This window comes from Trematomus bernacchii, unplaced genomic scaffold (genome assembly GCF_902827165.1).
Source record: "Trematomus bernacchii unplaced genomic scaffold, fTreBer1.1, whole genome shotgun sequence".
Lineage (NCBI taxonomy): Eukaryota > Metazoa > Chordata > Actinopteri > Perciformes > Nototheniidae > Trematomus > Trematomus bernacchii.
In genome coordinates this window covers 4,762,307-4,787,994 of record NW_022987564.1, presented here as the reverse complement: position 1 = coordinate 4,787,994, position 25,688 = coordinate 4,762,307, and the positions used below count along the sequence as shown (strand labels likewise).

At 40.3% G+C, this 25,688-nt stretch overlaps 3 protein-coding genes across 3 annotated transcripts; 1 reads left to right on the top strand and 2 right to left on the bottom strand.

Annotated features, from left to right (window-relative positions):
* Window positions 1-5,564: 5,564 nt before the first annotated feature.
* On the bottom strand, window positions 5,565-8,115 carry mrpl36 (mitochondrial ribosomal protein L36). Its single transcript, XM_034124943.1, has 2 exons — window positions 8,006-8,115; window positions 5,565-6,010 (listed from the first exon to the last, which is right to left on the bottom strand). The coding sequence occupies exon 2, from the start codon at window positions 6,007-6,009 to the stop codon at window positions 5,641-5,643; it is 369 nt and encodes a 122-aa protein (XP_033980834.1). The 5' UTR covers window position 6,010; window positions 8,006-8,115; the 3' UTR covers window positions 5,565-5,640.
* Window positions 8,116-8,339: 224 nt separating this feature from the next.
* On the top strand, window positions 8,340-10,100 carry ndufs6 (NADH:ubiquinone oxidoreductase subunit S6). Its single transcript, XM_034124920.1, has 4 exons — window positions 8,340-8,544; window positions 8,896-8,949; window positions 9,378-9,500; window positions 9,963-10,100. Exons 1-4 carry the CDS (start codon window positions 8,401-8,403, stop codon window positions 10,029-10,031), a joined length of 390 nt encoding a protein of 129 aa, XP_033980811.1. The 5' UTR covers window positions 8,340-8,400; the 3' UTR covers window positions 10,032-10,100.
* Window positions 10,101-16,342: 6,242 nt separating this feature from the next.
* On the bottom strand, window positions 16,343-18,941 carry irx4b (iroquois homeobox 4b). Its single transcript, XM_034125382.1, has 6 exons — window positions 18,873-18,941; window positions 18,340-18,528; window positions 17,981-18,087; window positions 17,314-17,470; window positions 16,970-17,123; window positions 16,343-16,887 (listed from the first exon to the last, which is right to left on the bottom strand). Exons 1-6 carry the CDS (start codon window positions 18,915-18,917, stop codon window positions 16,343-16,345), a joined length of 1,197 nt encoding a protein of 398 aa, XP_033981273.1. The 5' UTR covers window positions 18,918-18,941.
* Window positions 18,942-25,688: the final 6,747 nt, after the last annotated feature.

Here is a 25,688-nt window from a genome sequence, read left to right as displayed (position 1 = left end):
CTCCTGCGGTGTTGTTGTCTTACCATTCATCTGAGCCAATATTTCGAAAAAAGCTGGACAGGCCCGTCTCAGGGTGGGCCAAAGGCTCCATGTATTCTTGTGGGACAGCCCTTTGAGGGCTGAGTTTCGTCCCACGGTGAGGTCCTTTTCTGCTGGGTGGGGCTGCTTTTTTTGGGGGTACGGGAACCTTGGGTGCCTCTGCCTGAATGTGGGTACGAGGGGCTTTTGGGGGCGGGGGAGCTTCTGCTCGAGGTTTCCAAGCTTTACATGCCACATACGAGGTCCTTCTGGGCGCTGCAGGTGGATTTGGTGCAGGACTGTCGTCAACCATGAACTTTTTCATTGTTGCTGCAATTCTCTTGTAATTATCTTGAGCTGTTCTGAGTATGCAACCGTCGGCTACCTCCTTGCCTGTTCAGATTAAAAGCAAATTGGTAATGTTTACTCACATTTCCCACTTCTCTACTGTCATTAAATGTCCTTTTAAGTTTCCATAAAGTCATATATATACATACCCTCTCCACTGTGTTTCCTTTTCATCACTGGTAGACGAGATGGTCTCCTGATAGGAGGACCTAAGTGTGGAATGATCCTCAGCTCATCGGGAGTGTGTGTGTCTATTGAGCTGAGGGAGTAGTCTGGGCTTGGGTTCCTGATTTTGTTTGCAACTTTTGCCATTTTACAATGAAGTATTGCCACTTTACTGCCCATCAGCAGCTTTTTTTCGAAGAAGGGGTTGTCTTCCAACGACCTCATTTCCTCTGAAACGTGCCTGATCCTCCTTCCTGGCTGAGAGGATTCAGGTCTCCTTGGTTGAGAAGTTGGACGCTGAGGAAGGGTTTGGGTGTTAGGGGGCTGGAGGGACAATCCCAGTCTCTCCAGAACAGCGTCACTGCAGGTTTTCTGTGAGGCAAAGAGCCTCTCAGTACGGTGAACCTGTGCATCCCTCTTGGCTATTTCAGCTTCCTTGATTTCCAGGATCCTGGACTGTATTCTGGATCCACTTTGATTGATATACCTCTCTTCTGGCTGTATACAAAAACAAATACATATGTTTTAAATGAATTGCTCATTCTGTAGTATGATTTGAATTCAAACACTCGAAAGAGATCTGTTTCATTTTGAAAAGTCAGCGCTTTGACATGATTTGACACAAGACACTACTTCATTGTGATGTTTGTTCAAAGAGAGACTGATGTGTCATATGTCTATACACATAAGTGTCCAGGTCCTAACATCTTTCATTAAAGGAATGTATAAAAATAAGACATGTCTCCTGTTTAATTGAAAATCTGAATTGTCCAGAGAAATGTGTATGTTTGTGTATTACATCTCATCGTTTTGAGGGATGATCCACCTTTAAGCCGGATTAACATGCTCAAATCTTCAATCAGCTTTGATTAAAAGCTAAAACAGTGTTGGTTAATGATACCTCAATACATTTTAGACATTAGCCCCCCACCTTTCTATCTTCCAACAGAAAGGGGTTGAGTTGGTTACTTACATCATTCCCTACATCAAAGTTTTTCCTTGCGTGCCTACGGGACAGGAGAGATTTAAATGTCCTGTAAAACGCCATTACTATCACAAAAACGCAACTTAATCGAAGGGACAAAACTGTGTTGTGTCTCTGAAGATGGTCAGTTTGTGTGTGTGAGTGAGCTGGTTAGGAATCTCTAGCTATGAAGGGGTTCTAATGTTCTAGAAGCATTGAACTATGGAACACTGTTGAATCACCATGACAACATAAAGCCAGTTATATGCATTCTATTATCTTTCCTTGTTTCTTTAATGATTTGTATCCATTGTTTTTCAAAAGTCAACTATAATGACATATTTGTGTTCTTGGTACACTTCTTCCCATTTACAAACTCTGTTTTCTCCAAGCAACATTTCACATGTTCACCACCCTACAGTTCAGCCATTCATCATCACCCTGCGTTTATATTAATCATGTTTCAATATCAAGGTCACTTATGTTCCATATAAACGTCAGCATAATATGATTCAACATGGAGTAGGAGTTTTGATAGAGAAGGTTAGTTTGCAGGTGTGTCCTCAACTGTATTTTCAGGTTCAATGTGTTTTTTAAACAAAAAACAATAATTCAAGTAAATATTGTGTTTTCTGGGACCAATTCAGATAAAAATAATTGTATTATAGATTTATATAATATAATGCATTGTTATATATGTAGGCATCCCACATTATATTAAGTAGTTTAAATATTGTTAACCTCAAACAGCAACAGAGTTGTTTTACTTCATGTATTTACATTTTTTTTAAAGTAGTGTATTACTGTCTGACATATTTGGGGAAATATTATGCACAAGAACAGTGCATAATGATAGTAAAAAAAGACCCTAACCCTAACATACAGTGTAATACAAATAATTGCAGAATAAATAAATAAAAAGACAATATATATATAAAAAAGGGGGGGCAGGAGCTCCAACAAGGCGTTTAGGACAGAGTGACATTCAGTGAATACACATACTATACAGAGATGCTGTATGAGAAACCAATGTGAGTTTGGAAAATTGCACAATGTAAATCTATTCTAGTAGACCTCAACAATGGAATTATGATCAGTAGAAATGGCCATGACATGGGCCCTTTAAATGTAATCCCCACACATGAATTCCCATATCAAACAACCCTCTTGCAAAAGGTGGTTTCTTATATACATACTGGGGATTGCCACAGTTTTCACTATTGTCTTCACTATCTCCTCCAACACATTTCTTTCTCGGAATTTTACATTTTTCCAAGAATTCTGAGATTAAAGTCGGAATACATTTTTATTATTCCAAAATAAAATGTCTCCCATGGCCCTAAACCTCTTCTGTACACGTGCGGTGAAATAAAAAAGTAATAACAATTCATTTGAAAAGTTTGAGTACGTGCATCTTTGTATAAAGTCTAAAATGCCCTAAAATGCCCTAAATGTTGTTGAGCATGAATACTAAAAATAATTGATGTGCTTAATCTTTAAAATAGGTTATATCATTTGGGAAATGGAACATGTGCTTTATTCTCAAATAGTCTACACATTAAGCTTACAAGTCAAATCAAGTAGTGTAAGCATGTTGTGTTTGAGCCTTTATTTTGAAGGCAATGAAGACTTATTAAAACAAGATACATGCACGTCCCCAAGCACATGCACGTGTCACTTATGCAAGTAAAGGCCCGAAAAAAAACAATTGAATGATAAAATGAACTCATTAAATATACAACTATAAGGGGTTAAGACGGTATGGACTGACGGTGCACTGTTAACTCACAACTGTGTACTGACCTCGAACCCCATCAATTTTTCATATTGTAAACAAATATGATATCATCCTTTCTATGAAAACCACAACAAGTAGTAGGGTTGACATCTGGAATATTAAAACAATCTTCTAAGCCGTCAATAACAAACATGCACACACTCATATACTGTAACACAATGATAAAAAACGGATTTTTGTGGAATGTGTGTTTGAGATGTTTGGGTTCAGTGAGATTTAGTTTGCACTTGAAGTCTTGTTTCCTGCTGCTTGATCCACCAATGAACAGTGTCTTTTATTTTTTAGATAACAGCAACTGTCCCATTTAAGCTGACTTTGTACTTTCTGGGAGCTGCAGATGGCCAATTGACATTGTACAATGTGGCTGGTTTATAACCAGAAATTGAAATGCTCATATTTGACGTTGTACACCTCTTTTAAAGACACCTGCTAACATAAATCTAGCTGCTCACTGACCCGCAGTCGAGGCCGATTTGTTCCCAAACACCTTTCAACCCTGTCAGGTTTCAATGCCTGTAGTTTGAACGTTACAGCTTTTCGATACCCTTGTGTGCATTCATGTGATTCCTCTTGTTTTTCAGTATTAATACAATGATAGAAAAGTAGGCTATACATTTTTGGAGAAACAACTTGTTTATCACCTCAAGAATATGTTTTTTACAGAAGAGAATGTATCGTTTTTAGACACAATATTACAAAGATATGGGCATAGACTATTTTATAGGGACCATAGAGTGATACCTTTATATTAACAGTCATTAGAAAAAGGGAGTCAAATTGATGGAGTGCATTACATGGCAGGCTGGACCTTTAGTCTATGGTTGGATCCTGTATTTATAGCTCTTACCCAAACCCAAGACTTTGGCTCCCTCATGTGGAGGAATGATGAAAAGGAATCTGAAATAAAACAGGCTGTTAACCATGAAAGGCTAAAAATAACAACTACAATTACATTAGATAATTAAAGCCAAATTGGCTATAATCAGATGAATGCTGTGAAATATGTTGCTATGTAACAAAAGTACGTTTGTTTTAATTAGTAAGGGTATTTTCTTTACCATTTCATACAGTTTTTTAGAGTTGCTAACACACTAAAATGACATATAAAGGAGAATTATTTAATCTCACACTCAAAGAGTGAACCCTCAGCTCAAATCTCCAAAACTCTAAACACATTTTCAGCTCTGCACTCAATTTGCAATTCAACTTGGTACTTTTTGCAGAACACTGCACATATTAACTTTGTCCAAGATAGTCATACTGTCACCAAAATCACACTGGTGTTTGCCGTCCCCCCCTAGTTTGTGCACACTAAAGCATTTTACTCTCAGCAGGTGAGAAACTAAAGAGGGGCTTCCACATGTGGCAGACCAGGCGTTGGTGCTGCCGGATTTGAAAACCTCAAGCTGCTGTATAGCTCAGTGGTTGAAGCAGCTAGGCCACATGAAAAGTGGGTTCGAATCCCCTGCCTGGTAGAACATTTTGGGCTCCATTTAAAAAAAGAAATCTGTCTGGCCATAAAACATATTTGATAAAGATTAAGCAAATGCAATAAAGTTATTTGCAGCATAACGGTTGAAACTGTGTGACCGTCAGGTCAATGGATGCATGCTTCTTCTGCATGTGGAAGAGGCGCTGTGGCCAGACCCAGCTAGGTGGCGAGATGCAGCCTTTTCTTTCCTCTGTTTTTTGTAAAAATATTTTTTGTATTTCTTTTTCCTCAAAGTTTTCCTTTCCATTTACAGTACTGTATTTGACATGTATTTTTTTTTTGCCTTGTATTTGAGGCATCATTTTTGTTTACACAACTGTAACTGTGTTGTGCATGAATGTTGCACCAATTTGTTTTGGAGAAACAACAGTATATTTGTGTTCCTGCACATATTGTTGTAGACTTGAACAATCTTTATATGCAGAATTCTCTACATACAGAACACCATACAAAATGTGTGTGCTTTAGATTGAGCACCACAGTGTGTAGTTGGTTGGACAAAGTGTCTTGTGTGTGCCATTTGGTGCAAAAGTTTGGTTTCGGTCAGTGTTTATGTAGTTTTGAGTGCAGTGCTTCATTTTGCAGTATATAGGAGGTGTTTTGCACTTTGTGTGTGTGGTTTTGTGAATTGTGTTTTGAGAAAATAAGCCCTGCTTTCAAAAAACTTGTTTTAGCAATTGAAAAAAACTGTAATTTAATTAAACATAGCTATTTTAAAATGTACCAAAATGATAGAATATGATGGTTTACAGAAAGGGCGATAAAAGAGCTACACACAGTCTTTAGCCAAACAATTTATTTCACATCACAGTTTTTCAAAATTCCCACAATCTTAAAGCAATTTTCTTTATCATGTTATGCCTGCCTCTGCTTGTGTCTCGGGTTAGTCTTGCAGTAAACAAACAAAAGCCCCCGCCGCCGGACAAAGAAACAGTCGTTGCAGCGCTTCCTCAGGGCAGACCTGGTCTTCATGCCTGCAGAGGGCTGGCTGCAGGGGAGATGCTGACACTGTCCCAACAGAGAGGATCCACACGGAGACGAGCAGCACTGGATGGAGCTGACTCTGGTCGACGGCAGGAGGAGCGTGTGTGGAGCTGTGGAGAGGCTGCAGAGACTTCTGTAGGCGCTCGCTGCTGGTGAAGAGAAGGTCAGATTTAACCGGCTCATCTGGGCCACCCGTCGGGTCAGGGAGGAAGCCAGGTGCTTCAAGAGGAGGGACGCCATGCTGCAGAGAGAGACGGAGAAATCATTAAGCTTTCTTAATGTGCTCAAGGTTCGGTCTTGGGACCGACCCTTTTTACTATTTATATAAATGGTGTGGGTCAAAGTATTGATGCCTCTGTACATCTATATGCAGATGATACTGTTGTGTACTGTTGTGCTAGCACTGTTGCCCTTGCATTTGAACGTCTGCAGTCTGCTTTTGACACTTTTCAGTCACATCTGTTCCACCTTAGGTTGGTGTTAACTTCAGATAAGACAAAAGTAATGTTGTTTTCCAATAAGAAAAGGTTACCAACTGTTCTTCCCTGCATCATGTCTGCACAGCATAACCCCATTGAAGCTGTTAACACCTACAGATACTTAGGCATTACTATAGATGACAATCTCTGCTTCAAACCACATATTGACAATCTCTTAAGGAAATTGAAATTAAAACTGGGATTCTTTTTTAGAAATAAGGCCTGCTTCTCCACAAGTGCGAGGAAACGGCTTGTAGCTGCCACATTTTTGCCGCTCTTGAACTACGGGGATGTTGTGTACATGAACGCCTCAGCTCACTCCCTTCATCTGCTGGACGCTGTCTACCATGGGGCTCTGAGGTTCATAACCAACTGTAAACCCCTCACACACCATTGCACACTGTACTCTTTAGTCAACTGGACATCATTATCAATGCGCAGATCACTGCACTGGTACAAACTCATCTATACCGCTATGCTTGGACTGCTGCCCCTCTACATATCCACTTACATATCACACAAACAGTACAGCTATAGCCTACGATCTCAAAATTACATCACTCTGTCCGTCCCCTCAGTTCGCACGGTGCTTGGGAAAAAAGCCATATCATACTCTGCCCCCTCGACCTGGAACACACTTCAGCAGGAACTTAAGCTGACCAGTTTGATACCCATCACGGATTTTAAACTAATTTTAAAAAAGCTGGAGAAATCATCTGTGGGTGTTTGCACCTGGTATATCTGACTACTGTATATGGATTTCAATGACTACTTTTTTTACGGTGTTGTATTTTAGTGTTGCCTCTGTGTTTAGTGTCCTGTCTGTCTGTAACTTTGTGTGGTAGTGTTACCACTGACAGGTCTCTCTTGCAAATGAGACCTTGTGTCTCAATGAGATTTTAACACCTGTATAAATAAGGCTAAATAAAAAAAATAAAAATTACAGTTGCTAAACAAGACTTTGTGACATAACAAAAATATTTTAAGTCTGGGAGTTGGTTAGTGTCATGTTGTGATGTGACTTAAGTGTTGCTTTTTTATTGTTTTCTAACTCTTATTTGAGAAAAATAAACAATAAATGCCCTTACTTGTTTTTCTTAGATGTGTCAAATATTGCATAACAGCAAGAAAAACAGTGTCAAAGACTACTGGCACGTGCATTGAGTTTAGGTATCATCACTCCTCTCCTATCTGTACAGTTATTAATATCCAGATTATAGAAATGGTGGAGTCCTACAAGTATTGGGACATTTCCTAGACAACTAAATGACATTTGAGATGTAAGGGTGGCCGAATTAAGTGTTTTACTGCTGGCGTTTGAATTCGGGCCTCAGCAGGTATAAAGTTAGAGTTAATCTGGTTAAATATCCTTCGGAACAAAACGTGTCTAAGACGTTTGTTTGCAAAATAGCTATTTTTTTGTTATTGTAATAACATTGGCTAAAGTCACAACTCTGCACTAATTCAGCTAACCCTTACCTTATACTGGTTAAACGTAGCCTTATTCGTAAAACAATGAGCAACTAACTACACATGGAGCCTTGCATGGAGCTGTCTGACATAAATACAAGTTTTAACAAATGTATAGTAGTAGAGCCCGATGCTGGGATAGCTATGCGACCATAATAAGCGACATGCCAAGGAGAGCAGCATGTCAGGGTTTGACCTGCCATTGGAAAGAAAGATATAAAAACGGCACACATGTTAGTCCCCGACATGACACAGTCTTACTCAACAATTAAATGATGTAAACAAACCTTTCAGGGATCCTTTTGTTGTTTAAAATGTGCTTTAAGTCTCTAAATGTTGGGTTTATATCGCCACAGTTTGACCGTAATGCTGCTCTTGCTTGTGAGGATACAGCTACTTCCGTTTTGTGGTTTAATTTTCTACATTAGTGCCCTCAGTTTGGCCTCTCAGACAATTTGATTGTCTGACTTTGGTGAAACCTTGCTTTCCTGTCCAAATTAAACATACATAATGTCTTTGTTTTTAACTTTGATCACATGTCGCTGAATAATGAGTCAACTTAAAGGCTTGTTGTAGGTGTTACACAGAAGTGTCTTGAGCCTGGCAGGCAAATCTCAGGGCACGTTAATTCCAATAGCAGTGTTTTCTGCAATGCAGCTTGGGAAACCAGTCAGTTGTAAACATGGCGGCCGCAATGGGGAGAGTTCTGTCCTTCAGTAGAAATGCAAAGGTGCTTGTTTCACCTTTGAGGCTTTCTGCTGTCCCTGTTCATCGCTACAGCGTCGAATTTGCCACTACCGGCGAGGCCATTACTCACACGGGACAGGTAAGCTTAAAACATATTCGTATGTATTGCTTTTACTTGGTGTCCCTACGTTAGCTTAGCATTGTGTCAATGTTAGCTAACGTTAATTCCGTAATCGGACAGCACTTCATATTGACCCTTAACGTTTTCCTTTACCATTTTTAAATCGGCCTTTGTTTGTTAGAAAACGTATACACAGTGATTCAACATATGTTCGTGTTTTAATGACAGCTTAGGCAATGACACCTTGTCTCAGCTAGCAAAATATAGAGTAAGAAAATGAACCCACCCATATCTAGAGCTAAATATAAGATATGAAACATGATGTGCCGCTGTTGTCTTCTTCTCTAATGTTCAGTGTTTTTCTCTCAGGTGTTTGATGAAAAGGATCCCAGGAGGGCAAGATTCGTTGGCAGGCAGAAAGAGGTAAGAGAAGCAATGAAAAACTAACTTAAAAAATATGTATATTCGATGTTTGAGCTATAATGACAAGAAACAACGAGCCTGTCAATGTGCCCCACTGCTGGTGTGTGCACCTCTGATAAATCCTCACATGTGCAAACTTTTGTATTGTATCTTACATTATATAAATATTGTCAAACAATGGCATCATGTTCTTGAGTCCATTACTGCGCCGCATTTCACCATACAATGCTCAAACGACTACTACAAAAGAAAGTTCAGCACATAAAGGTAAACACAATATACAAGTGTACTCTATTAAAACTATGTGCACACAACACAATAAGTATATGGTGTGCACAGAGGATACTCATAATCAGAGCATTATACTTTCTCCGTTTCCTGTTTTTTATTAAGCCAATAATGACAAAAATCACATTCTTTGGGTCTAGGTGAATGCAAACTTTGCCATCAAGTTGGTGGCGGAGGAGCCAGTGACTGAAGTTGAGGCCAGGGTGGTGTCCTGTGATGGAGGTGGAGGAGCCCTGGGCCATCCCAAAGTCTACATCAACCTGGTAAGAGCCTGCTACTTGTATCATGAAATGATTTAAAGTGGTCGAATTGTCCATTTTGACAAAACATGATAAGTTGTACCAGTGCATTTTATCAGAAATGATATATCATGGTGGCTATTTATTGTTAGTTAACCAACAATCAATACTTGGTTTTTGTGGATCAGATTGAAGGGTTCAATGTAGCTAAAGTGCACTTGTATTTATTAAATAGGGATACTTGAGATCTAGTCCAATAATTGAGAGACTATTATACAATATTTAGTGAGATGGCAGGGTTACAGTGAAGTGCAGGAACCCAGTGATCCACGCATTGTTACGCTGTGATATCTGAAGACCGAAAACGGTTTTACTGTAACATTTTCGTTGTATTTTATATATCTTCAATATTTCCTTTATCACATTAATGGCAGGTTTAGCAAATGTCCCAATTTATAACTATCATGTTTGTCTCTCTTTCTCCAGGATAAAGACACAAAAGTGGGCACATGTGGCTACTGTGGATTACAATTCAAGCATAAGCATCATCACTGAAACATTTCCTCAGCTTTGTTTCTCTGTTTAAATTGCCATATTGGTTAATAAATGATATGTTGTACGTGTGTCTGTCTGAGAGGGGATTCTTTTTAATCATGAAATCTATGCTGTATGTGAACCATGCGTCCGTTGAAAAAGGTGATATGTACAAATATGTCTTTAAGGGGTTTCTTTTTTGACTTGATGTCCCCAATTCCATTGGGCAGGCTGTGCAGTGAGGAATTCTGGGATACTGAGTTAGTTATCTAGTTAAATTGCCAGATGAAGTTCCACATTTGACAGGCAGAGGTCAGCAGTGTCCTGCAGATGAGATTGGTCTGGTACTAGAAAGACAGTGAAAGGCTGCTTTGTACAGAAATAAAATTAATAGTTTTCTAAAGCACAAACCAAAGCTTTTTGTTTTAAAAAGGTTTCTGTGCAAAATAACTTAATTGCTCTGAAATAAAATAATATTGGATGAAAGTTGCACTGCACCTTTAAACAAATCTGCTCCATTGTTTTTTGAATGATGGGATTCATTTATTTTTTACCTTTTGGACACCTGAATAACTTGATTGCATTGCTTTGAACTTAACCAATAAGCAGGCAAGACATATGGCTCTTCTCTACTGTTTACTGTAAGATGCACTGAGAGAACTTTAGCATTCCTTGTGCATCGGTCCCACACAATCTGCGATGTAGAGTCTTGCTCTGCCAAGCCTGGAGGACATCAGGAGGGAGCCAGCCTGATAAGACACAGCAGCGCGGAACAATACATGTTTGAAGAAGATCATATATATATTTCATCGGGCCTATTCTCCATAGACCTCTGCATGCCAAATTGGCCTTCGCTTGGCTCCGGCTCCAGACAGCACTGGCCTGTTCTGTCCCCAGTGATGCAGCCAGTGGAACTGCATTTTCCACACCATGGAGCGCAGGTTGGGAAGAGTAGTCAGGCTGACATAATTGGCCCTGGTGACTCCTGGAAGTGAGGCTTATGCTGTAGTTAACCTCATCTGTAGTCAGACCACTTTGGATGATTGAAGGGGAGAGAGGTGCATTGTTAAAATGAGGCAGGCGAGCCGGGTCCATGTCAGAGAGCTGACTGGTCGGTCTTGCGGTTGGTAGGTCTGAGTGGTTCAGAGGTGGTGGTTGGTTGAGTTGGAGGCATTGCCCGGGGCAAAATCTTCAGATGAAACTGAGCATATGAATTGTGCTGAATTAAACAGTGCAGTGTTTTTGTGCTGGATTTAACCGCCCTGTTTAATTATTCACTGCTCTTAAATGCATCAGCCGGCATAATAAAATATTCTTTTACATCGTCAAGTAACTCCAGATTATCAAATTTGATTCAAACAATTTGCACACAGACTCATTCATGGGTTCAACCTTAAACTGTCAAATCACCGCAGGGGTCTACATCCAGTTACACACTTTCTTTCAGCATAATGAGATATAATTGCAAATACAACTCTTAAAGGGACAGTTCACCCTAAATAAAAAATGGTGTTGTCTTCCATAGAGATTGTTATCCAATATAATGGTACTAAATGGCATTTGTCTTACAGTATTCAAAGTGCCAAATAAATATTCGAAGAACTCACCATCAATGTCTCTTTTCTCAGAAATCATAACCCTAGACTCGTGGTGACCAGTTTATTGTAGTCACTATTTTCTTTCTACCAAACTACACACAGCAATCGTATCATAGCCCATGCAGGAAATGTGCATCTACTCATGGACAAGATGCTTGTTTTCTTGAAAGCGCAATATGTAAAATGTAATGGCTTTTCCCTCAAATGAGCTTTAGCTAGCTGAGGAAATGCAGGCTTCCTTCTGCGGGTGAATCCAACTGTCGGGTGTCGTTCTGTATAAAGAAAATAGTTCCTACATGAAACTGCTCACACCAAGTTTGTTGATTATCTTGATTAAACAAGTTGTGATTTCTGGAAATGCAATTTCAGCTCCACAAGCTGAGTGATGTTTGATTATATCGGAGAGAATGCAAACATCTCTCAGGCCATATTTCCAACAAAATACATTTTAGATAGAGAAATAAAACTACAAGAGAAGAAAAATACATTTGTGATTTGGGGTGAACTGTCCCTTTAACCCTAATATGACCTGCACTGTTTGTTCAGTCCATTCAAAGATAAGACTGTAATGATATTTAAAGTCTCCTCACTGGTGAGCCACACGATAGATAATGGAGTTAAATGCCATTGAATTTCTTAACACAGCGCCCCTCCACAACAATCACTCACTCTACACAAAACATCCTCCTTGACGCCGTAATTGCCCTATTAAAATATGTCTCCTTGAAGATGTGTCACATTACAGACCCTCAGGCTCATTATGGAGCTCCCTGCAGCCAATTATCTGAACCTCCTCGTTTAGAAGCCACTGTGACCAAAGGGGCTCGCACGCAGATCTGGGATCAGCCCTGTCCTCCTCACATCTATCCTTACTGTATGAGAAGCCAACAGGAAACTGACCTTTGGTCGTTGTCTCGGGGCGTCTCCACTCAGCTCCACTTCAGAGTCAGGTGACACAGCTTCTGACCTTTACCATGGAAATAATGACTTGTACTTGTGCCAGGAGCTCAGAGGGTTACCGCGGGGAGCGAGACACCTCTGGCGACATGTGACAGGTTTTGGAGGAGAGAGTTTGCACTCAGCACTTTGATAGCCCCGGGAAACCAAAGTGTGTGTGACAAGACGCAAGAGACTTAGAACTGTGTGTATATGTATGCCAGAGTGTGTGTGCGAGTGTGCCAGGGAGGCTCAGACAGTGTTGAAAGGAAATAGGTGTCAGACGGAGGGTGCATAGAGGAGTAATTTGAAGTTGTCAATACTTCCTGTGCAGACATTCCTTCAGACTTTTCAGTCACGAAAAAGGGCCACAGAGTATAGGATGAGTAGTTTGAACAATTCATTGAAAGAAAACTTTTTTTGAGTGCCCTTTGCCTATCACCCCTATACTCTGTGTCAATTCTCCCTTAGGCCACACAATGCCTGGTGGTGTGAGCCAGACAAGTAAACAGTGGCTCTTACACCCTCCGACCTGTAAAGCAACACACTGAGGCTTAATCACATTATATGGACCAGAGAGCAGGCCTTCGTGTCAGAGTGGCTGCTGAGTGTCTTGCTTGTGTGTGGATAGCAGACAGAGGTGAGGGGAGGAGAAAGGGAGAGGCAAAGGGGGTGGGAGGGTATGGAGGAGGGGGAATGAGATGTGGGGTGAAGGAAAAGAGGAAGAAAATGGGTGATGGTAAGGATGAGGAATAAAGAGGCAATAAAGTGTCAGCTGTCAGTGGAGGAAGAATGTGGAGGTAAAAAGAGAGAATTGAGGGTTCATCTCACCAAGAAACATGTTAATTGCCAGCCAAAAATCTGTCTTGGTCTAAGTTTTACAGTATTTTGCATCATAATTCTATACTTGTTTAAAGAAATTCCCTAATTTTGACATTCATGCCGTCTTTTTTACACAACTTTGGAACATATACTGTAGGAGCTTGAAAGCAAGTTAGTTGCCGTTAAAAATTGAACTAAAATGAGAATGAATGTCAGACTTACATTTTTTCTAAAATCTGGAAATCGGAAAATGCGTCATAATATTTAAATGTCTTTTAGCTTCCCAACTTCCCAAGAGTGCCTCAAAACTTTTATTGAACATTTTGTATTTCTCTTCAAACTCAATCTGACTTCAACATGGAAATCTATTGAAAAATATGTGGTAGATTATTGATAAAATGGAAACTTAAAGTTAAATACTTACACGATTGCACATAAAACCCATATAGATTTGAGGGTTTTTCATGTTACTAATTATTATTTTAAAAGCCAGAGGTTAGGTGTGATTTAGTGCTTCTCAGTGGATTGCAGTGTATTTACAGTATATGCACTTTTGCAGTTTTGCCCAAGAGACAAGTCATGTCTGAAACAGCCAGAGGTGAGAACACATCTAACCTTATATCTCTTAACCCCACTCAGCACCAGGTCAATCTCTTATCTGAGTGCCGTTCCACATCCTTCATGACACCACAACCTCCTCCTTTGATGCGAAATCCACCCTCAAGATTTTTGTTAAAAGAAAACAAAATTGTATCAATATAAGTACATTTAACCTATATAGAAAAGGGAAAGGAATTGAGCCAAAACATGACAAATATATCTGCAGTAAGCCACACTGAGATCCTGTCGGACAGCGAGAGGAAGAAAGAAAACTTTACCGAAATAAGAAGTCAGATGTCATTATTTATCATCTTAAATCTGACTTATTTATGAGGCAGAAACAGAATGAAATTCTCGGTTGAATTCTTCCTGAATTATTTAATCTGAAATGGTTAATTCCATACAAAGCCCAGGAAGATCCCTCCTCTGTTCTGATAAATACTTTATCACTGTTCCTAAATCGAAAACAGCAGGAAAAGATGGGGGGTGAAAAAAAAACAACAACTTCTCACTGTTTCCTGTTGTGCTTTGTTTCAGAAAGTGTTGGTTAAAGTGCTAATTTTGTGAAGTTTTCTTTAATAATTGAAGTTGATGGGGATTTATTTTTTATAAATCATTTAGGCCTAATGATGCCAGTCTTATTTCTCTGTTTGTTTCAATGCTGTTTTTTTATTACGGGTTGTATGAAAAGCTCACTGAAGTGGATAAAGATGTGACACTTACTCAAAATTACTTAAGAGGTTTTATGAAGCATTTTGTGCGTGGTGGATTTTCTTGCAGTCCCAGGTTGACAAAGTCAAAAGCCCCCTAATGAAAAGGGACGCATCGCTGATTGCAGCTATATCTGGAGCCGAGGTGGAAGTGGCATCGATTTAACAATTTAGCAGCACCCTCCTCTGTGTGTTTCCATTAGTCACGGCTGAATACCACCCACTTCCCCCCTTTTTCCTTGCTCAAAACACACACACATGCACACAAACACTCACACACACATTTACCCACAGCTGTGTAGGTATATTTCACTATTCCCAAACAGGATTCACATCAACCCAACTGACACCACTGATGGTTCCTGCACAGTGGACAGCTAATGTAAGCGCACACTCAGAGATCTTTGCCATGCTACGGAATACACCTTTTATTTTTGTGACTCAGTGCTTGTGCAGGCTATAGTGCAAGTGTACAATATTGTATGTTTTTCATGTGTGTGTGATCCGTACAACCTTGCTGCAGGAATGTGTGTGGTGACACAGTTTGCTCAAAGACATTTGACCAAAGATGGGGACCAAAAGAGTTAGCAAGTTGGGAGAGGGTTGGGGCCTTTCAAAATGTCAAAATAGGATTGGTAATTTACCATTCGCTAAACCCCTACCCCACATAACCATTGGCCAATCAGACCAAATGTAACTGCGCATAAGTCTGTCAAACTTTTTTCCACATGCATATAGAACTGGAGAAATAGAAATACTGCTAAGAGTTTGGAGAGTGGTGTCTTTTTTTTTAACTTTGGAAACACAAAAACACAAGCATACGTTTAAGAAATACGCTAGATTCATCTGTTTGTATGCTTTGCACTGCAATCATTAGAGTGTCCAGTTAGCTAATTAACAGTGACTTGCAAAGCCAAGGAAGTTATCATAAATTAGCATTAACTATAATTATTGGCTGGTCACAATGTTGCTTTAAACAACTAGAATATCCACTGTATTGCATTGTGTGGAAGTCAGTATTATATGCAATTAAATGTGTGGCTAATGTTAACATCTCACGACCAGATTTGGGGAAGTTTAAACCCAAGAGTCAACAATACCTGAGATAGTGTTTTATCTGTCAGATGATTAGTTGGTCCTCATTACACATATGGATAAATGTTTCCTAGATCATCAACTGGTGAATATATGCTGACTTTTTGCTGAGTACATACAGTTTTAAAATCTCTTTCTTTTAGTACTACAGCAGGTATGTGGCCATGCATATTTAAGACACATTGAAACAGTCTGAACATTATGTTAATTAGCAAGCTAGCCATTAGAGGAAGTCTGTTATGTGGCATTTCAGATGGCAAATGCGATGGTTGTTTGCTGGTTGTGAGAGAGCGGCTTTTCTTCTACTTCTGTCTGGACCCATTGATTTAAAAATGTGTTAAACTTTAAAGGTAATTTGCTGTGTAAGCTGCGTTTGAGCTGTGTGAAAATGGAAGTTTGACAGACGTAACAACAGTAACTGAGGGGTAGCTATTTGCGAATGGTGAATTGGTCAAGTCACAACAACAAAATATAGACAGAATATATTGGTTTTTTAAAGTCCATCAGTCTTTGAAATATTCCATCAATGATGTGTTGGTTGGACTGCAATGATGACGTAGTCTTCACAAGTTCAAAGGACTGTCCGGCTGTCTATCATGGCATCATTTAAGCCTTTCCACACATCAGCTGGTTTGGGCTGCTGGAAAGGAGGACCGTGGAAAACTCCGTCCACCCATTCTCTGAGCGAGGCGACTGGCGACTCCTGTTCCCTCTCTGCCTTGGTGAGCGCCATGTTTGATGGATACCCAGGAGACAAGGACCCGGTCGACGACAGCATGCAGGGGGGGTATTCTGGCTGCAAGCTGCCGTCCAATGACGCAGCAGTGTGAGCGATGGACCAGATTTTGGGCTTGTTCTCTGTACTTCGAGGGTCTGGATTAGCATAGAAGGTATTGTTTTGCTGTTGGACAGTCTGGGGACAGTCTGGGGACAATCTGTCTTTTCCGTGCCGTGTGTTGTCTGGGTTGTGTGCGAGATGCCCGTGTGAGAGTTCTGTGTTTGGGTTTGCGTCACTGTCCTCACGTAGAAACTGTGGCTTCGGTTCACAATCAGAACCGTCTGACTCCAGGAGGTCGAAGTCCTCAAGGTCGCTCTGCAGGTCTGCACACTGTTGATCTGCAATAATGAATCATACAGATCACAGGAAGTTTGCACATGCTAATCTATTGACAGATTGATTTGAGTAGGTCTTGCTTACCAGGAAGGTCTTTGTCACTTTTAAGTGGCTTCTCCGCTTCATCGCTGTCTTCATCACAGCCTCGGTCATCAGAGCTTTTACAAGGCCGCGGTGACCACGTAACCTTGTTCTCTTTCTTCAGCCTCCTGCGTGCATTAGCAAACCACGTGGACACCTGAAGGAGGGAGAGATGGCAGGTCAGAGAGGAACAGAAAATAATACGAACAGGACGTTAAACATACTGTAGTGTAAAGAAAAAAACAAGGAAAGGAAAGGGCAAATTACGCTAAATACCTTGAAAAACAAGACAACATTTTTCAGGCAACTAAACTTCAGAGTGACTTTCATATGTAACAGAAAGTTACCTGTGTGAGGGTCATCCGGGTGATGATGGCGAGCATTATCTTCTCTCCCTTTGTGGGGTAGGGGTTCTTCTGGTGCTCCTGCAGCCAGGCCTTCAGGGTGCTGGTGGTCTCCCGGGTGGCGTTTTTACGACGGGAAGCACCGTCAGAGCTGGAATACCTGAGCCAAATTATAACAATAGTAATATTATTTAGCTATGTCGTATCAACAATAAGTGCTTTACTAGGAAAGGCCTTATAATTGATGGGTAACGATTGACTTTTATTCAATGCTTTAAGTGTTTGTTGATTGTTATGTACCTGCCTAAGGACTGCAGATGGAAATGAACTATTAGCTCAAATCTGGCATAAATCAACTCTTCTCTATTCTGAGATTAATGTATTTGTATTTATGAACCTTATCAAATAAATACATAAAATGAATTAAATTAAATTAAATAATATATATTAAAGATGTCTTGGTAGAGACACAATACTATAAATACCCTAAAAAAAGTACACATCCTTGTACCAGTACTATTCCAGTATATAATGATGCCAAGAGAAAAAAGGAAATAGGAGGTCACTACAAACATTGCTGCAGTCAGTTGAAATATTTTTTTTTAGAGAGTGATTAGTTCTTATTGAAGAGATTACCATTTAGTTTAAGGTTAAAAAGACTTTCACTTACCCATATCTGTCATATGGATATTGTCCAAGTGCATATTCATAGGGATAGTAGCCAGGAGTATGAGATGTCCCCACAGATGCAGCTCCATCTTTGGGATCTAGTGGTGCCTGAAAATATTAGCAAATGACTAATATAAATATACATGTATTCAGATGTTATATTGTTCAGAAATCCCCTCTGGTACTTAAGGATGACTTAACCTGAATTCACCTTTTTACTTGAAAACTTACAGCCTTAAAAAAATACAGGGTCACTTTATACAACTCGTTTTCACTCTCGCCTGTGCCAGAACTATTGTGCGCAATTACGCATTGTCCAAAGTGAAAATGATGGTATAAATGAACGTTAAGTGGACTCACTCTGGAGTAGAGGGCGGTGGCGTCGCTGGAGCAGGTGTTATAGTAACCTTGGCTCTTTGGATAAGTTCCGCTGTAGACTCCAATGCCGGGGCCAGAGGTGAGCTGGTGGGCCGGGGAGCGCAGCACCGTGTGAGGCGGAGGAGTTCCCGACTCCAGACAACCGGCCAGAGAGCCGGGGGTCATCAGAAACTTTGGCAAGATAAATGCAAAATTAACCTTATTTGTCCCATAACTTTACAATGGAGAAAGTTACTGAAAGGAAAGTTCACATTCTCGAAAACCAGTAAAATAAAAAGTATATTTAGTAGTTAACTGCAAAAACAAACATCTGCAGTACAAATCTAGTTCTTCAAGTGGTGTTTTATTTGGTCTTTCCTTGTTTTAAGAGGCTATACATATCGGTGATAAAGCCTTAGATCTTCTCATTCAGTTTTTCTAAAATGTCAAATAAATAAATCGATAATTACTAATAATAATGTAAAATGTCGTCTGTTAAAACTTTAAGGAAACATGTAACAACATATTGACTGTACCTGAGGTGTGGTGGAGTAGGAGTATCCCAGCTGAGAGTAAGCCATGGCTGAAATAAGATCAATAGCAGGAGCGCGGACCTGGGGCAATATCCAACAGCATCCGTGCCAAAAGGAGACTTTTTCTCTGAAGCTAGATCACAATTTATTTTTCAAGTAAACTTCTAAAAAAAAATGTGGATATCATCTACCGCAGACATTTACGCACCACTTTCATTTTACGCACCAAGAGAAAAAAACGATAAAAGTTCCTGGCTTCCCTTTCAGCTCGTCCACTGCAGCTTCTCCTGTGTCCGTGCTATCTTACAATCCAAAGCGAGTGTGTGATCAAACCATGCATCTTCCTGTGATGCGCTCTTTGGTTTTAAGGCGCGTCGATCTGACGTCAGCCCGGACTCTCTCTCTCTCTGTGTGTGTGTGTGTGTGTGTGTGCGTGTGTGTGTGTGTGTTTGTGTGTGTGTGTGTGTGTGTGTGTGTGTGTGTGTGTGTGTGTGTGTGTGTGTGTAGCCCGGTGTTCATATCAAGATGAAGAAACTCACCTAATTAATCCCCTCCCATTTTTTTCCAACTTTTATCCAGGAGCACAGCTCCACGCAAGCGCAAATGCAACCCCACCAATAATCCCCAGGCGTAATGAGAATGTGATCAATTTTCTTTTCCAAACAAACACACATACAGCTGCATGTCCCATAAACACACTCCTACACACAGTACTATGGCCAGAGGGGGGATCGGGAACGTGATGCCTTGACACCACATTGACACAAGATGATTGATGACTACATCCTGATATTAGCATAATCGTTTTGCCCTGTAGTTTAGATAACTTGTCACCACAGTGAAATCTCCTTGTCATCCACATATTCATGAGTGGGGGAATTTCAGGTCTCCTTCAAGCAAATTAATCAAAGAATAAACACTCTCTGCGTTCCCTTGAGTAAGCACCTTTACCAACTGAATGGCTTGTCATGTTTTTAATATCAAAGTCTCGGAAGTGGAAACATTTCTTCTCAATCCACCTTTAGGTCCATATTTATTTTGTATAGGTAAGGGAGGATGAAGGTAGAGTGCACAAGGGATAGGGGAAATGTTAGAGTAGTTTGTGGTGTTAAAAATAATTGGATATTTTGTGCAAAAGTGTCAGAAATAAAGAATTTTAGGGGTAGAATCACAAAATAGAGAGGATAGGAGTTAGGGACTGGATACAAATTATGAGTGAGATGAGGTTAGCAATATTTATCAAATAGCCTACAAATGTGACTTTTGAATGAGGCTAAAGCAACATGTATCATGATTTCCCAATTGTCAGACATCTTTCATTTTGAGACCGAGCGCGTTACTGAACTTTTTTTTTGATGAAAGAACATTTCCTAAGCATGCTTTATTCATTAAAAGTGGATACTGCATTGTAAGCTTAGATTATTTTCAGGAAAAAAAGAAAACTCCCAGTCAGAGAGAATTTTACTTATGCGTTTTAGACTTGCTTTAAGGTGAATGAGCAATATTTCATAAGGCATAATCCAGTGGATATTTCATTTCCATTTAAAAAAAATTGCTGTTGCAAATGATAGGTTATTTCCAGGAGACAGGGTTGCCGATTGAGACAAGCTCACTCATTCTGTATATAACTAATTAGCATTTCTTTATCATGTTTTCCATTAATATCTTTTTTGTCTAAGAGAAGTTCTGTAATGACATATGAATATCATTCCCCCTTCCTTAGATATTTTTTGCACAGTTCCTAATATTGTCAGAAAAGGAACAAAAATGCTAAATACATGAGAGGTTAAACAGAGAAAGAAGAAATAAAATACAAATTGAGAGTCTGAAACTTAACGTACAAGAAAATAAAGGAATAAATGTGGAAAATCCTAAACAGGCAAACTTGGGGAGCAGAAAGAATTGTTAATAGTCAGGGGATCTGAAATGGAGCGAGGGGATGAGCAGGGGTAAAAGGACAAAATATTCCCAGTGCACCCAGAGTAGAGTTGGAACAACAGAGCTGCATCTCCAGAAAGCATCTCGGGCTCCGCCGGGAAAATGCATCTGTGTAGCGACGCTTGATTGACATTCCATTTGTCCCATGAAAGGTGCTCATATACTGAACACGGACTAACTGTCTCCCCCTCATCTGTGCTCAAAGCATGGAAATGAAGTTATCTCCCATCGCTGGCGTTGCACATCTCCACACAAAACACATGTCACTCACAGAGAATTGCTATTTGTTTAGCCACTGACAATGAACATGACTTTGTTTAATCTTGGGTTGGGGAAAATAACTTGTGAGGTGTAGAGGAAACGGAGAGGTGGGTTGAATCTCGAATCTGTTGTTACCTTTTTGCTGGGTAAAAATAATGCATTGCGTGGAGGGGCATAGATTATATTATGTCCCTCTTTTTGAATATTCAATGCTCTACTTATATATTAATATATGGTGTGTTTATATATTTATGGCATTCCTCCAGTATATATTTCTTAAGGCTCTGCGTTCGTTAGACCGTGATTATATCCTTCTGATCTAGCTCCCCTAACATCAATCATTCATTCAAGATGCTCCTCAAGAAAAGAGAAAGGGAACACATTGTTATTCTCTGCTTCCTGCATCTAGCTCCAGCTATTATGCAGTAGGTGGGGCGTGGGGGTTAATGATAGAATCGTGTTAATGTGAGAGGAGGAGGAGGGCCGGGCGGTGCACAAAGTGTTTGGAAGACAACGGCAAACAACTCCAATCACAAGTTCCTTCAATCACAGTGCGCCACATTTGAATATTTTCTACCTTAAAGTCTGAGATCTATGCAATTTTAATCACTGTTTAACATGTAGATGCTTTTTGAGCCTTCATCTCGGCTTAAGCTATTTCATCTTGAATACAAATATCTAAGTGGTTGGTGCTAAGGTGCCCACGATGAGGTGAGAAGAGTGAAAACATGATTTCATTGTTTCTTCAGGCTCATTGGGGTGGAAAAATGTAGTGAGAAAAGAGATGAAATAGTTCCATATATTGTCTTCTGGTTTAAAAATAATAATTAAAGGAAAAGTTTGACATTTTGGGAACTAAAACTATCTGTTAAAACCATAGTTAGCTTAGCTTAGCTTAGCATAAAGCCTGCAAGGCCAACAGTTGTAAATGTTATCAGCCCATTGAATGGACGTTATCAGTTGTTATCACTACTTTTGTTATGCTTTAGATAAGCTGCAGCTACCCGCAGATTGGAAAGTGACAAACTTAAAGGCCGCTACACACCCACCTGAGACCAAAGAACGCGTACCGAAGGCGTCCCGACTTTTACGCCAGCTACGTCGCCTGCGTCGCCCGCTACGCCGCCCGCCTACGAACACACCGCAAATACTTCAGTCGACGAGTGGCAATAACTGTCCTTACCAGCAGGCAGCGGTAGTGTGAACAGCCAATCAGAGTGATTGCTTGGGCCGACTTTCTCTGACCTCCCGCGGCCGATTCAACATGTTGAATCGGCCGCCCGCAGGGACACATCAACCTGAGTAGGGCGCCGCGAATGCCCGACTGCCTCTGACGGCCTCTGACTCCCAAAATCGGGTTGGTGTGTAGCCAGTTTAAAGTGGACCTATCATGCTATATTTGAATAATATAGTGTAGGACCATACCTATATAAGGCATATTTATACTTTTTTTTTTTCAAAATACCAAACAGATCATGCAATTTAGCCATGCCTCATTTTGCTCAATTTGACCATTTCTAGCTCTGGGCAGATTCAGTGAGAACAGCACCATCTACTGGCCTGGCATATGTACTACAGCGTCTCCAGCGCTTTCGAACGGCAATGGCCGTGGCTGTCTCCTCCTGATTGGTGGAGTTGGCCCAATAGCCGTAGCGCCACCGTCCTGACGTCAGGACAGTGTTCAAATCTGGATCAGTTTTTATCAGATCCGTTGCAGCCCCTTTTTTAGAGATTTGGGTATGGAGGAAAATAGAGAGGGTTGTGTTTTCTGACACTTGGTGAGTTCCCTGGAACACTGGGGACACATATTCATGTATAAAAGACGTACAAAAGTGCATTTTGCATGATAGGTCCCCTTTAAGTCACTTTTTCGTAACACTGGCTTCCCCTTTTAAATGGAAACAAAACCGATTTGTTAAGTTAAGAACAATGTCATTGTTGATGTCGACATAAGTATGTTTACGACCTAAGTCAACTTGCATATCTACACCGATCCTTTTCCCAATCGGCACCTGACTTCCTTCTTTGCCAAAATATTTGGGTGGCCTGTCTCTAACCAAAGGTAACAAAACCCTGCTATTGGGATTTTGTAAAGCTCAATAGTTAAATGTGGTTTATCCTTAGAAAAAGAGAAATGTGAAAATGACTATTTGTAATGCTGGTTGAAGGGTTAGCCAACAGCTTGATTGTTACACCATCGAAAAACCTAAATCGACTACTACATTACATTACATGTCACTTGTTAGACACTTTTATCCAAAGCGACTTACATACTCAATACTATGGGCAATCCCCACAGGAGCACTTAGGGGTGAAGTGTCTTGCCCAGGGACACAACGACATGCTGACTGCAGTGGGGGTAGAACCTAACCCCCTGATCCGAACACCAGCGCACAACCCACTGCACCACACGCCGCCCTAACTATTGCATGTTGTGGCTTATTTGAAGCATTGTGTTATCAAGTGATGTAAACACACTGTTGATGTGCCTTTTTTATATGAACTGGATGAAAAGCATTAGTGTTAATATTGAATGTTATTAAGATGGCATTACCAGTGATGATATCTTTGATGCCATTTTGCCAGGAATTTATGATATTTTTGACTTGGAATAATAGGTCAGAGGCTGATATGAACAGCTTCCCCCTGTGGCTGCTGTTTGAATGTTATAATGCAACACAGTCTCACGGCATTTCGTGTTATAGTCACGAAATTAATCTATTGATTCGTGTTCACCAACACGATTTCGCCATTTTTTTCGTGTCACACAGAACGATTTAAAAGCAATAATAACAAATTAGAAGGAAAAAGACATTTAAAAAAATACAGATTTAAGTATTCTGACACAGAACGATTTTAGAAGCAATGTATTTATATTGGTAGTATGTTTCGTGCCTGCACCAAATAATAACAAATTAGAAGGAAAAAAGATGACATAAAATACAGATTTCAGTATTCTGAGGCTCTGAGCCATTTCTTTTCCTCACTGACGGCAAAAAAAACTCAGACATTATACAATTTAAAATAAAAGGGATAGGGTTAGGCTTAGGGTAAGATATTGAGTAAGAACATGTTTTTATGAACCACACAGCTTCTGGTCTTCCAAGACCCGACCGGACAAAAAGACGTGTTGCAGGCACGAAACATACTACCAATAGAAATACATTGCATTTAAAATCGTTCTGTGTGACACGAAAAAAATGTGAAAATCGTGTTGGTGAACACGAATCAATAGATTAAATAGATTTCGTGACTAATAACACGAAATGCCGTGAGACTGTATAATGTGAACATTGACTATTCCTTAGCTGGGCATAGTGAGTTCCTGAAGTATCCACTTGTAATCTGCCGTTAAAACCACAATTTGTCACTGGTTCTTGTACTGATGATACATTGGAGATATATTTAGTGTTGTTGCTAGATTTGGTTACTTTTGGACAGTGCCAAGGCTAGCTGTTTCCACCGGTTGTAGTCTGTAGCTATAAGCTAAATAGCTGCTGGCTTTAGCCTCTTCAATTATTTTAATAACTGGACCGATGTTGGGTTGGAATCAATCTTCTAACATCTAACTCTTGAAGAAAACAAACCCCAAAACTCCCAAAATGTCCAACACCTTTGACATTATCTTTATATACCCAACAACAAAAAGTATAGGAAGGTTAAGGCAGCAATCGCAGCATCGGCTGTCAGTCTGATGATGATTTACAGGACAACCGCCAATATTTCTAGGATAGCAGTGCAACCGGTCTTTAGTTTCATTCCCATGCAGTTGTCATTATTTCTGTCAAGCAACTTTGTGGCTTTATTATTTGAAGTGAAGTGATACAAAACAAGGGAGAAAAGTAATCTCCATGCAGGACTTCCTCTGCCCACCATGTTCTACCATTGGACTCATATTTTTCTGTTTATCTGTGTTTTGTGTTGCACTGTTGGAGAAGCCTGTGACACAAGATTTTCATCGACATAACTACACTGTAGCTATGTTCGTTTGACAAATAAAGAACCTTGAACCTTGAACCTTGAGAAACACAGGGGTAACAGAAGATCACTTTTCCATTTATTTTCAAACCTTTTCCCAGTGAAAAAAGGTGGTATATTCATAAAGAAGTAGACAGAGAAGAACAGGCAATACATGGATCACGAGGAGAGAAATGGCGTGTCTTTTGACCACATGACACGGCCTCCAGCAGCAGCTTTTCTCTTGTTAAGCACAATAGCACCGACCGAGTACATGTGCAAACCCGGCTCAATGTGATCCACAAACAAGGCTGCCAACACCGAATACCTGTCTGACCATCGAGCAGCAGCCATGCTATCTGCTGCATCCTCCTGCTCGTGTCTAAGAGGAGCTTCATGGAGGATCTGGAGCTGCTGAGTGGGATACTTTAAATGCCCTGGTCTCCCTCATCAATGATGTAGGATCCTGGAACAGAGACAAGCTAACCCTCTTAGCCGCTGTGCAGTGTGTGTGTGGCAGTGTGTGTGTGGCAGAAGTGGACGGAGACAGACAGAAGTAGAGAGGGAGACGGGTTTAGGCTACAGGCAGCTCTTAAGAGTGTGTACAGTTTGCGCTGAGCCCTGGGAGGCCAGCCGTATTCCTCCCCATCACTTCCACTTCAT

Coding starts and splice junctions, on each gene's coding strand:
- ndufs6 (XM_034124920.1), top strand. CDS start 8,401: ATGGCGGCCGCAATGGGGAGAGTTCTGTCCTTCAGTAGAAATGCAAAG. Junction 8,545..8,895: donor CCATTACTCACACGGGACAG/GTAAGCTTAAAA, acceptor TTTTTCTCTCAG/GTGTTTGATGAAAAGGATCC. Junction 9,501..9,962: donor CCAAAGTCTACATCAACCTG/GTAAGAGCCTGC, acceptor CTCTTTCTCCAG/GATAAAGACACAAAAGTGGG.
- irx4b (XM_034125382.1), bottom strand. CDS start 18,917: ATGGCTTACTCTCAGCTGGGATACTCCTACTCCACCACACCTCAG. Junction 18,088..18,339: donor CCACCGCCCTCTACTCCAGA/GTGAGTCCACTT, acceptor TAATATTTTCAG/GCACCACTAGATCCCAAAGA. Junction 17,124..17,313: donor CCCGGATGACCCTCACACAG/GTAACTTTCTGT, acceptor TCCCTCCTTCAG/GTGTCCACGTGGTTTGCTAA.
- mrpl36 (XM_034124943.1), bottom strand. CDS start 6,009: ATGGCGTCCCTCCTCTTGAAGCACCTGGCTTCCTCCCTGACCCGACGG.